This window comes from Lissotriton helveticus, chromosome 1_2 (assembly GCF_964261635.1).
Source record: "Lissotriton helveticus chromosome 1_2, aLisHel1.1, whole genome shotgun sequence".
Lineage (NCBI taxonomy): Eukaryota > Metazoa > Chordata > Amphibia > Caudata > Salamandridae > Lissotriton > Lissotriton helveticus.
The window spans coordinates 249,497,018-249,510,656 of NC_136058.1; the positions used below are offsets into that span (position 1 = coordinate 249,497,018).

A 13,639-nucleotide genomic window follows, 5' to 3' on the forward strand; every position below is an offset into this window, starting at 1 on the left:
TCCACCCCTTAATCCACTTGAAGCAAGGCAAAGTCCTTAGGGCTGCAGTCCCATAATGTGCTGTAGGTGCAGTCCCTCATAGTGCAGACCTTAGAGGCACGGAACAGGTTTCCTGCAGGTCAGTCCTCCTTCTCCTTTTAGTTTCAGGCAACAGATCTGAGTTGTTTGACAACTCTTCCATATTTATGCAGTCTTTCTGGGCATCATGAAGGGGGGCACCCCTGACAAATGGGATGCAGGGTGTCACCCAGGTGTATGACCACTTTCTCCAAAGTGTGACATATTCTTTCCCAGAAAGCACTATTCTTTCAAATTCCAATATGAAGAAATCCTCTCCTTGGAGCTTAGATCAGGCTAAGCCAACACATTTGTGTGGTTAAAATTCTCTGACACTCCCCTTGCATCCCTCTCCTAAATCTAATTACAGGGGCTCCTGTGTGGCTGGGGTGGCAGGATGTGGGGGTGAGCCAGTGCTGTCCTAAAGTGCAATTTTCGATTTGAAGACCTGTTTGGCTATCCCTCCTCCCTCCTGCCTTCTGCAGTTTCAGTTGTCCTTCCACAGGAACTCCATTGTCTCTCTAACAGGCTACTTCACACCTCAATAAGACAGCTTGGCTCAGCCTGGCAGTGGCTAGCCAGCCAGGAGAAGGCAGCTGGAAGGCTTTGGCTTACAGAAAAGAAAGTTTATTAACTTATTTTCTGTGATAGGTATTATAAATCCAACAGTGGCAAGTTGTTGGATTTATCATACCTATCATTTTAAGTATTTAAATGATGTTTTGAGCTCCTTCCTAGCAATATTTATACTTAAAAAATATTCCAGTATTAGCCTGTGGAGCAAATTATCTACAATGGGGGCTGTTTTACCCATACCCAGGCTTATAAAAACATATTTTATAATGTCCCTGCTTATAGTTACATGGCACCCTTCTGCTGGGCCACGTAGAGGAGACCTTAGGGGTGTCTTACATATAAAAATAAGGTAGATTACTACTTTAGAAGTACCTTGAATTCAAAAGTCAAATTTGCATATCATTCATTTTGAAGACAGTCTGAAAAGCAGGGATGCCTTTAAAATGACAGCAAGCAACACAGTAGTGCACACACTAGTGCAGGAAATCTACTGGGCCTCTAAACATCTCTGCCCTATTATGTACTAGTGGCTTTTAAGTCGTTTGAATCCCCCTTGTCATATTATATACTAGAGACTTACAGGGGTCTGTTGTTGCCAATTGGAATTATAACTAACCACCATATAACCTTAAACCAGAGCACTGACCTTGGGTCTGGGAACCAATACCAAGCAAATAAACGGGGGAATCAGGGCCAAAAGGATGACTTTCTCACAATAATACACCTAATTTTAACAAAATAAAATAACAATATTTTTTTACTTGTTTTTAAATATATATGGTAAATACATATAAATGAAATAAATACATACCTATTTTTTAAATAGCTTGTTTTTACTGAATACAAACTTTCAATCATCACACGTAATATTTTGCAGACATTTGCCCTCATAACATCAGGTGCAGGGTATTCAGACATATATTCATTCAAGCAGATCGGGTGCATAATGACTATTCCTAGACAATTCCATTTCCACAGTCGAGGAAAGACATAAGTCCCCTCGATGTGTATTCCACCCACTCCACTTTGTATCCCATTTCTTGGGACATTCTCTAAATGTAAACACTTATTTTTCTACAATTAAGCATTTATCCAGTTCAGCCGCCCAGGCATTTGTTGATTGTGTGTAGTTGCCCCCTCCCATATGGATCGTAGGAATGGGCAGTCCCATATGGTTTGATAGAAAGTTGCTTCTTGGTGACACTCCCTCAGGGAAAATGCATCCCGTCTAGAACCAAGTCTTGCCAGTGTGACCCTAGAGAGGTATGTTCTATGCAAGATTTTTAGTTGAATTAAAATGGAAGTGAAGCAAAATCACTGCCTCTCTCAGTGACATCAGTGCTGTTTGCCAATCCTCATCTTTGATGACCCCGATGTCAGCTTGCCATCGACAAAAAGAGCTTGAAACTGTTCAGGTAAGTTATTGCATAGCTTGTAGTATGGTAAAGTAATCGCTTTGTCTGGGATTAATTCAGAGAGCAGGTGTTCTTCTAGTGGGGATGACTCTGGGAGACTACCCTTATCTAGGAGAGCGGTCGTTAGGGCATGACGGATCTGCAGATATCGAAACGTCTCCCCCTGACCCAATTCATATTTCTACTATAGTTCAATACATACCTTATTAGACAGTAAAGTAAATGCATAAGCAAGTTCACTAGAGATTGTAAAAGGGTTTACAAAATCATTTAATATACTTACATGTTTGTATTTTAATACACTTTTATTTTAAATGTATATCTGACATTAAAATATATGTAAACCCTTTTTAATTAAATAAACCTTATTAAATTTCCCCAAACTTTTCCACAGGGAGATTTATACCAAGGGGCAGAGATCTCCACCAACAGGTGAAAAGTTACTTGCAGTACGTTTACACTCTGAAATGTGTCCATGGGCAGCTCCACCACCATTTGGATGGGGTAGCCACCTATAAGCTCACATTTAGGGGCTCATTACGATGTCAGACAGAATTGCCTACGAGTGACACCGTCTCGGATTCTGGACCGACTGAAACGCGGTTGGCAGTTACTACCGCCAGATTACAATGCAACCAAACACTCTTCAGTCTAAGTGCATTGTTCCCTATGAGAGCTTTTGTTCTGCCCAACAACCCGCCATAACACCGGCTCCTAAGGGGTAATGGGGTGTGTGCGTAAAACCCTGCACCCTGTTGCAGGCACCCCATGGTGCCTGCCACACAGGGCAGGGTTTACATGGGGGTCCCTTAGGTACCCCCGCGGCCATCCACCGTAGGCTGCGGAGGCTAGGGTGGCACTGCCCGGGGCCCCCAAAGTCATTTTCTGACAGCCTTCCCGTCTCAAACAGGCCGACACAGAAAGGCTGTTGGAAATCTACATCGTACCCTGACGGCGGAAACGCTGTCCATAGGGGTATACGATGCGGTTTGAACTGACACAAATTCTCAGCGAGTCGGTCGGAACTGAGACGGAAGGACCAGACAGTTTACGTTCCGACCGCAAACATTGTAATCGGGTGGTTGGACTGTAAACCGGTCGGAAGGGTTCTGACACGGTCAGAAAGCTTCCGAATGTCGGGCGAGGTTATTCGACACCCTAATGAGCCCCTCTGATGTAAATCTCCACCTGGAAATGGTGAATAGCAAAAAAGTAGAAAGTTACATCTAGGTGTGGGAGTGGATCTACATGTGTAAATGTATGTTTGTGAATTGGGCTCTACGTGTGGGGCTTGACTAACTTGAAGGCCTGGCTGGTCTACAACTGATCTTGTTTTGTAACAGTTAGAGATGTTAGTAAAATTAGCAGTAAATTTGGTGATTAGCAATTTTCGTACTCATTTGTAAGCGTATTTCTGTATCTGCATGTCCCTCCTTTAATCCCTCCCTCTTTCCTATTTTCTTGTAATTATTCGCTAGTTTTCAATAACTCCCTCATGCCCCGAGATTTACTACAAAAATGTACGCCAACATGTGTGGAAAACTCCACCATGGCAGAGATGTCAGTACAGAAATGACAAGTGAGGAGGCTTTGGAACTGCATTTTGTAGTAAGTAAAGAGTCTCTCAGCCCACGTCAAACCCTTATCTTAAATGCATATGAAGCGTGATTGTCGGTCGGGTTAGTGTATAGCTTGCTGTTTTTGCTCAGCATTCCTTCAGCCATAGTTACAAGTCTGGGCGTTGACTGCAGATACCATTCATGAGGCCGGGTAAATAGACTTCGCTCTTGGCGGAGTGCCAACAGTGGCTAGAGAGCGGATTCATTCTCCTCGGGGTCGGTCTGAAAGGGCGGGCTCCTCTTTGATAAAATCCCGGTATTGACTCGATGCGAGTAACAACATCATGCTGCAAAAGACTTTAACATCGTAAAGATCGCATCCCCTTTTCAAGACACTTCTCAACGGTTCTCTGTGAAAAACTTAAATCTGAAAGTTCCGTTTACTTTACAATTGACCAAAAATTTGAGAGAAACACTGGGGTTGAGGAAGAGTGAAAGGGAGTCTCTACAGTTCCGGTAAGGATGAAGTGGGTCCCGGAGCCTGAGTTTTATTTGCGCCTGCTCGCCGGCATCCTTTGCGGATCGGCCACTGTGGTCCTGGCCGTGAAGTGGATGCGGCGGAGGCGGACAGCGGAGAAAATCCGAGCAGCGCAGGCGAGGCGAGAGGAGGGCCTGCGCCAGATGGAGGATGCTGTCCGGAGGTTTCAGCGACAGGTAATGCTTCTGACCACGTTTCTTGTATTGTGCTGCATGTCGCCGTTGGCCTGTTCCTGAGTATTGTAAATAACAGTGTGGACATGAATACTTCGTTTAATCATGCTTAATGTGCCGGCCTTGGAAACATGAACGGCTAGTTCGGCTCTACCAGATTGATACTCGTTGAAGAGTTTGGTTTTCAGGTTCAGGATTTTTGGAACATTTTTGACCAAGGTCTCACATGTCGGAAAATACAAAATCACGAATATTACATCTGTAGAACTCTAAGAACACATTATGAAACACTAAAACCTATGTCATTTAAAATGGGTCCAGACACATAAAACAGAGATTTCTCTTTTAACTTCTTCGCTGCATCTTCTTCGCTCTCTTCTATTTTACTCATCTCTAGTACAGCTGTGATAGATGCATTTTCTGGTCAGCCCAATGCTGAAGGAGCAATTTTCAGAGTGGGAGGTGCTGCCATCAGTGTTCTATCACTCAAAACCATAGGGATTGTGAAAATCAAAGTATCACACAAAGAACAAGTGTATCAAATAAGCCACACCCAATCAGCAGGAGAGAGGTAAACGTGTGGTGTGCAGCAACATTTTACCAAAGCATGGATTGATAGCACACTGTCATTTATAAATAACAGATTTTTCAATGAAATGACTTCAAAATCACACTGTCTTGCAGTTTTGCTAATAAAACTAAATAGCGCAAAAACCATAATGTGTGGAAAAAGAAATCAGCAAAAATTTGACATTTGCCCATCACCAAGTAAAGTGTCTTTGTTTTGTTCCTATTAAAATGTTTGTCCTTTCCTAACTGCTGATGTATTTTGAAATAGTTTTACAGTTCATTTACATACAACCTGGCAGCCACCCACGGCCTGTCCATGTGGGCTGGAGGCCAAGCGTTCCACCTTGTTCCCAGCAAGAAGAGTGTCTGTCAGGCTGAGCAAAGGTCCGATTGTCTGACACTCTTCTTGTTATGTCAGGCAGCCAGGAGTGAGACATGCACTAAATGCAAAGGCCCCTGGCTGTCTGAGCTGAACTTTGCCAGGCTGAGAATTTCACAGGCCTGTGGGTAGGACCTCCTCAGCCTGGCAAAAGTGCCTCAAGGCCCTCCACCCTGACAAGGTAGAGCGTGACTGATTGCCTTGGACCTGGGTGCTTCAGTTTTAATCCCTAAAGTGCCCAGAGCTGAGATACACCACATCACAGAATGGGGTCAGCAGTTTCACTCACCAGATTCCACTCTGTGACGAGTGAGGGGCTGCTGTCTTCCCTATCTACAGCGAAGGTCTGCTTGGTGCATGCAAGTGTGTATGAATATTTGTCAGTAAGTGTTGTGAATGGGTGTGTGTGTGTGCGCATGTGTGAATGCATGGGTGTGAGTGAGTCTGTATGTGTGCATGTAGAGCCCCCGGCCCTCTGCCTGGCAAAATTACTGCCCACCACTGTTTATATGTATTTACATTTTTTTTGTGTGCTCTACAGCCTCTTCTTTCACGCTGCTTGTACCCCAGCAAGATTACATAGTTTCACTTTACAAAATCAATTAGTTTTGCAGTCAGAGAAAGAGAAGTAAACTCCAATTTCTAGCTTAAACAAGCATTGGAAATGCAATAGGTCTTGCATTGGCTTGAGTTAGAGCTATTGGCATTGTTAATGATAATGTCTTTTACCCATGTGTTTTTGTTTGGACGGGAGTGGATGTACTTGTTGTGTAGGGGAATTATGTGGGTTGGATTGGAATTGTTAGTTGTGGAATTGTGATGTGTGGGATTGTGTGGCGTAGAGTGGATTTATGTAGTGGAATTGTGTGGCATGGTGTTCAGTGGAATTATGTGGATAGTAATTATACGGTATTGAGTGCACTCTCGTTATGTGTTGTGGTATTGTGCATTAAGGAGTGTAATTATGTGGAATGGTATTTTGTTTTGTGGAGTGGTATGTTGTGAAGTTTAATTATGTGGTGTGCTAGCGAATTTTTTGGCATGATGTGTTATTCTGTGGTGTGGATTGGATGTATGTGTTGTGTAATTGTGTTGTTGGTTGTATTATGTGGTTTGATGTCAAACTACATGGTGTGGATTAGAAATGTGTGGAGTTGATTGTGTTGCGTGGAACAATATAGATAGCTTTGCCTGTTTGGTGATGAAAATAAACAAATAGGTAGGAGCTGTGTGTGATCGTTGTGTAAATACACATAATGGGGCCTAATTTTGCTGTCATTTTACATAATTATGCAAAAGCAATTTTCGAACATCCCTTGAATTTATGTTTTGTGATTTTGGCCTGTGATTTATCTGAGCTGGCGGTACCGTAATCTAAGTATGTATTGAGGCTCTCCAGAATGCACAGATTGTGCATGTTGGTTCCAGGGCAAGGCCACTGGAATTATAGGGCAGAGAAGGCCCAATTATGCACCAAGGCAAACCAAAATATGCAGCGTGAAAAATTAAATTATTATATGCCACAATTTCTGACAATATCACTTCAATATTTTGTTATTTTTGCACTTGGTAACACTCTCTGGACACATGTTGCAGCTCATTAGTTCCATCTGAACATAGAAATATGCAACCAAAAGGTGACCAGTCCGCATTTGCACAGGACCTTTCTCTCTGGGGCAACATGATTGGCTGCATTTTAGGTAACTTTTGAACCGTTTGAGCTAGGAACAAATTTATTTTTGTCAAAATCTGTAAATTGTGCAGCAGGTAACGGATTATGTGTAAAAAGCGACAGAACCATAGATGTGCCAAAAATACAGTGGCCGCACAATTGCATAACCCCTTTGGCTTTGATCCAGGGCAAGAGACATGCATAGTGTTCTGGCTTTTCAGTCAGTAGCACATTGCATTCTGGGACTTGTAGTATGTGCGTAGAATTTACAGTAAGAAACGTGGTGTTGGATACAAAGCTCAGACTCGTAGTGCTACTTGGTATAAATCACAGACTGACTGGAGATATCAGGACATTTGCCAACTAGCGATAGGCCAGGGGCGTAGCTACCATTGGTGCAGCAGGCACAGTGCACCATGGCCTAGAGTTGTGTGGGGCCAATTGAATTTTGGTGATTTCTGAACTTTTGCTACTGCAACCAGAGGGGGCATTTTCCTTGCTTGCAGCTTGTGGGCGAGCTATGCTTGGCTCTGGCAAAAGGGTGGCTAACGAATACTGGCACTATAAATGTGTGATGGGGAAGGATTATATTCACAAATGTGCGATGGGATACAAATACTGGCACTATAAATGTGTGATGGAAAAGGATTACATTTACAAATATGTGATGGGAAAGGATTATATTTACAAATGAGTGATGGGATACGATTACTGGCACAATACACGTGTAAGGCTACATGATTAATGGCAGAATATGGAAATAGTAAGTCAGTGCTGGTGAGGCAAAACTGCTTGCTGCATTAAACATGGGCAAGCCAATTGCTACAATAGTTGTGTGGTTGGGCGTGGTTACTGGTACAAGAATAGTAAAAGGGAGGTGCAGTAATCAAGGTTTATTAAATCATAAGGGTGTTAGAGGTAAGCCTTCTATCTCTGTTCCAAAAAGTAGATTTTTTTAGAGCAAAGACCCAGTAAATGATGGAAGTGCATTGCTACCTGTAGACACCTTTTTAGACGTAAAAACAAATGTCACAATGTGTTTGCCTGGAACAAAAACCCAAAAGAAATAAAAGAAAGAATGACTAAAGAGAAAAAAACATGAGGAGCACACTTTTTAATAAAACAGGGCGATCATCCCCAACTTCCTTCAAATGTTGCTGCTCTGCCACAAATCCTGCTTGCAACAGTTAGGGAGTCAACCATAACAGGCCCAGCTGAGAGGCCCACTGAAAGTTAGGAAATATCACAGAGAACCAGTCAAGATACAAAGGTAAATGTGTGACGACCATCCCACTCCGCAGGCGCAGTCAGGGTAAAATAATGGTTCGAATTGGAAACCCGAAATTCATGCTTTACTCATGCATGGTCAGACTTGCCATTCAGACATTGAAGCATTGCCTGGTGGCCTGCAAGCACTGAAGCAAGGCTTGAAGCCTTTCTTATAGAACTGTGAAAATGAGTTTAATGGATTAGCCTTGTCCTGAGCCTGCAGAATACCATGAACAGCCAACATAGATGCCTGTAACTAAGCTGCAACGACTATTAAGACAGCCCTGTGTCTCGCTGCATATTGTGTGCAGCAAACACCCAGGAGTAACCAGTTTGACATAACTGCCTGAGTTTGGTGCTGACTGCTGCAGACAATGAACAGTCAAGTAACACTCCCAAATAAGGGAGAGGCAGCTGCACTGATGAGCAAGGGCACCTTAAGCATCACTACAGACACTTACATGAGTGAAAGGTAGACAAAAGGCTGGCCTATAAAGTCACACTTGCCATGGTCATGGTCAAAACAAGGAAAGCAGACATGAAGTCCCTACAGCTGATTTTAGGGTCAAAGGCACCTAAACATACTTAGCAAAGCTGCCCATCGAACTCACTGCACACAATGTAAATAAGATGACATTTGTGGTTTATTATGTCGACAAGATATTGTGTGGCTGTACCACTGCACGATATATGCGTAAGCAGAATGTAGAAGGCAATTGAAAGCTTAGTGATGTACAAGGTAGAGCATCATCAGGAACAAAACTAAATAAATATATAGACACTACCATCGAAAACATGAACAAAAGCTACAATACATCTAATCACCGAGGAATGAAAGTATATTTAACCATGCGCATACAAACATTTGCAGTGTGTCCTATAATACAATCTCACAAAGTTTCAGCACTGCCGGCACAATCTCCACAGGGCTGAGTTTTTTATTATTGCCAAGCGTTTATGGGAATTTCAGGGCTGGATTACTATTACAGCAGTTCTTTTCAAGCAAGAAAAAGCCACAATTCCCTGGAGTTTGAAAAAAAGAGAGACCAGTATATCAGCTATTGCAAAAAGTCAAACAGGAAAGGAGCAACGATTACAGTCGGGAAACATCAGAAAACAATCTAGCAAACAAATATTTTGAGGATTGCAGTTTTTGAGTACTCATTTATTTAGTGGGCACATGAGAGGTCAGTACGAAAGCACTCCCACAGAGGGCCCCTGAAAATGTTTTTGGAAGTTTACAAAGACCCTTTTTTCTGCACCCCAAGACGAACTTCCAAAAAGTAGTGAGGCAAGTTTTGAAGGTTGCCAGGGGAGAGTTGTGCATTATTCTCCACAAGGAGCAGATGAAAGAGACCAATGGATCAGTCACTGCCAGGCGGAGAGGGAAGTGAAATGGCGATATGCTGTAAAGCATTAAAAGGGACCGTCAGTGACAGGTGATAACTTGAATATTGCTGGGGGGAAGCAGGTACATCCGTAGTTAGTGAACCTTGGCACCCTGCCTTGGAGAATCCTTGCCTTGAACGGCAACTGATGAACTATACATCAATGTGAAGTCATTGCTGTCTCACACTTCTTAACCACTGGAGCGGTAAAAAGGGAGCTTTCCACAATAGAGGCCAAGGCCTACTCTACATGCAACCTCTGGAACCTGCCTAGAAGGAACACGCTCAATGCCCAACAGTCAGTGGGCGTGGCATATACAATAAAGTTTACCTCAACCGGAGCATTGTGGTGTCCTGCCTTTGTGCTCAACCTGTAATACTGAACACTTCAGAGTGGTGGCCATTTTAGGATCTTCTCTCATTGTCCTCCGTATTACATCACAGCGTTTCTGGACATCTGTACTCCTTTGAAAATTGACCTGATGGCTTTTTCATAATAGGTAAGGAGGCACTGAGGTGATATATGAGTTCGGAGCGCTCTTTAGATTTGAATAGGCAACAGTCATATTGTTCTTTCTGTTTGTGTTTTACAGTGGTTTCTGGTCCTGAAGAGAATCCCAGGATTAACGGGATTCGAAACGTGTAGACAACGTTCTTTTGCCAAACAGTGGGTTTGTTAATCAGGCTTGTCTGGGTTGTTCCAGATTGATGTAAATATTCAATTTCTTGTATATCAGTGTGTTAGACCTGTCTGGCTTCTTGCATAGTCCCTCCAATTTATTATTTATTTTGTCCCCTTTTTGCCCCTCATACGTTTAATAATTTTTGTCCACTAACTTTTTCTAGATGTTGGTAAAGGGGATAGGTGTTCTTTTTCCCCCTCATAGTTTTTCACCTCAGGCCCAGAGGCCTGTTCTGACAGGAAAATAGTTGGGACCACAAAATGGTGGCTACCAACTACCCTAACTGCCAAACCCAGAACTTGCCCATAGACTAGTATAGGGCGTTCCAGAACCTTCTGGTCCCTTCTGGACTCCTGAGGGTCAGCCTATAAAAGGCGGAATGCTGGTCAGCCATTTTGTCTAACCAGAGAGAGTCAGCTGGAGGACAGGCTGTAGCAGAAGGTGGGGGTAGGACAGTCAGAGGGTTAACCTACTGATTCACCACCCTTCCTCCCTTGGGTTACGTGACCTGTCCCCGCTTCATGGGATTCCTGGAGACCCTGGGCGCCTGACCAACCTCTAGTGGAGAGATAGGGGTGTGAGAAGGAGAAGGAGACTGTGGCGCTGTGAAGCGCAGTCCTCTGCCCAGTGGAGGAGACTCTGAAAGAATAACCCTCATCCCCTGACACCAGCCTCAAATCAGTATTGAGTGGTAAAAGGACTTTGTTAGGGTTAGGAAGTGGGAGCTGATAAGAGAAGAGATCCAGCGCTGTTTCCTACCTTCCTGGGTATTGGGGAAGGCTTGTGCCCTTGTGTCCCGGAAGGTCCTGGCCGGACGTGCAGTCGGCAGATCCCCTGATTTCCTTGTGAACTGACGAGGGGTGCCAGTTTCCCTGAGGCAGCGCCGCCTCAGCGGTGTGCGGGACCCCGGGGGCCCTGGTCGCGTTGCTGTAGTAGCGCTACTGTGGAAAAGGAGAAGGTGGGCAGTCTCTGTCAGAAGGCGCCATCGCGCATGCCCCGAATCGTAAAGCTATCCGTGGAAGGAGGGGCCGGGAAGTGAGCAGGCCCGCGTAGGAGATGCTTCTGGCGTCAGGTGATCGGGACCGACTCCCGCCTGGCATCACTAATCTCCCGCATCTGCGCAGTTGACCCGCTGGGAGTGTGACGCCCAGACCGGCGGGAAGAGGACGACGAGTGAGCAGGTATCGGCGCTTCTCCGCTCCTAGTACCTCTTTCCCTGCTGGAGCTCCAACACGGAGGAGCGGGGCTGAGCAGTGGGGAAGGAGAAGAAGCCTGACGCGAGTACCTACGAAATTGGTGTTGTTGCCCCGCGCCAGCACCGAGCTAAGCAGCTGGTTGGGGAAACTCAGCAGATTCGTCAGTTGCCGGCTGTCAGCCCAGATACCGGAGGACTTTGGCAGTGCCGCTTCCCAAGACAGTAAGGAGAGAGGGGGTGAAGGGAGAAGCTGAGCTCTCCGAGGATTAAGCACCTCAGGGAATAGAGGAGTGAGAGTCAAGCAAAGGTCTTTCCCTTCTAAGGAGAACCAGTCTCAGTACATGTGAGAAGTGCCCTAGCTCACTGTTATTTCGCAAATTACTGTGACTAAGTGGGTGAGGAAGAGTTCCTCATAGGGGCTGCAGGTGCTCATGTAAAGGCTTAAGAAAACCTCTCATTAAATGTGTACCCTTTGAGTGGATAGAGGTGGTAAGGGAGGTAAAGGATCAAATACTATAGAGAAGACAAAGCCAGTAAAGTTTAGAAACTAATGTAATGAAATGTACTATTGTTGTGGTTTATTAATGCACGCTAACACTGCTGAAAATAATACTACTGAGAAAAGTTAGCATTTCTGAACGTAGCATTTCTGACTTGATGACATCTGAATTTATTGAGCTGTAATTTTTCCACAGACAGAAAAGTAATATTAATTCTCCTGATCAAATGTGTAATTCTCGATTGTGAATTCTAGAACTAAGAGAGCAAAGATATTATTTTTATAAACTAGTACTTATTTTTCCAACATTGGTGTAGCGTCCTTTTTATGTGTTATTGCGTGGATTTACTGCTGGGTGGTTTGCAACCTTCACACTTGTGCCTCTAGGATTGCATGTCTTACCCTAGGCCAGGCTACCCTAGGTGACCTGACATCCCAGGTTCCAACAGATTGGTGTCCAGCGGTACGTTACCGACTGTGGTTGCAGCTACTCAGTAGTAATTAAACGTAATACACTAGCCTACACCAGGAGTTTTCTCCTAGCGGCCCTCCTAATTTGTCCTTTTGTTTTTCCAAATTTGTTCCTGGTGGTGGGGTGGAGGTGGCTTTAGGTTGGCCTTGCAACTCTAATTTCCTTGTGTGTGTATAACTTGGTATTGCCTATTGTAAAATGGAGTTTGCATTAGAAAACCTAGATACCTATTCTGTGGCTCAGCTGAAAGATTTCTGCCAGAAAATGGGGGTATTTTTTAAGCATGGTGCCAAGAAGGGGGAACTCCAGACCAGTCTAAGGGCTTGGGTGGAGGCACACAAAGAAGGGAAGGAGGAGGATGAAGGGGCAGACCGGGACCCGGTTGTGGAGATAAATGGATTATTCCACTCCGAGGGGGAAAACCTACTCCCAGGACCAGGGTCCTACTCCAGGAAAGGCAGTAGTGTCTCCGGGGGAAGCTTAACCGAAGCAGAGCTCGCTGACAGGAGGGAAAAGAGGCAATTAAAATGGGAGTTGGCTAAGCTGGAGCAGGAGAAGGAAGAGAAGAGGATGGTTCATGAGTTCAGGTTGAAAGAGTTGGAACTCCAGGCCCTGCAAAGGGGGCCCTCTCCTGTAATAAATGGTGGCAGCGAATCCAAAGAAACAGCTAGGGAGTCCAGACCCTATTTGCCAAAAGACCTTATTGCTAGCTTTAGTCAGGGAGATGACATAGCCAAGTGGTTGGCTGCCTATGAGGTCTCCTTAAGAGCCCATGGGGTGCAGGAGAAGCACTGGGGGGGTGGTTTGTATAGATACATGCCTCCTGCTGGTCGGGACACCTTGCTGGCCCTGGAACCAGAGGAGCAAACCAACTACCCCATCATGAAGCTAGCATTAGTAAGGAAGTTTGGGCTTACCCCAGAAAGGTACCGTCAGAAGTTCAGGGGGAGCCACAAGTTGGGTACCCAGAACTGGGTGGACTTCCTTGACTACGCACGTAAGGCATTGGAGGGCTGGGTCAAGGGCAGTGAGGTGAAGGACTATGAGGGGTTGTATGATCTATTTTTGAAAGAGCACCTCCTCGAGAAATGTTTTCCCGAGCTGCGCCAACACCTGGTGGACAGCAAGCTGACCAATCCCCGGAAGCTTGCAGAGGAGGCGGACATCTGGGCAAGTACCCGGGTGTCCTCAAAG

At 44.8% G+C, this 13,639-nt stretch overlaps 1 protein-coding gene across 1 annotated transcript in view; it reads left to right on the forward strand.

The window, feature by feature from the left end:
* The first annotated feature begins 3,756 nt into the window (after positions 1-3,756).
* LOC144800466 (vitamin D3 hydroxylase-associated protein-like) overlaps positions 3,757-13,639 on the forward strand; it is a 504,232-nt gene continuing 494,349 nt past the window's right edge. The window contains exon 1 of the mRNA XM_078671682.1: positions 3,757-4,321. Within this exon, the coding sequence (XP_078527808.1) occupies positions 4,130-4,321 (192 nt within the window). The 5' untranslated portion in view covers positions 3,757-4,129. The remainder of the gene's footprint in view (positions 4,322-13,639) is intronic.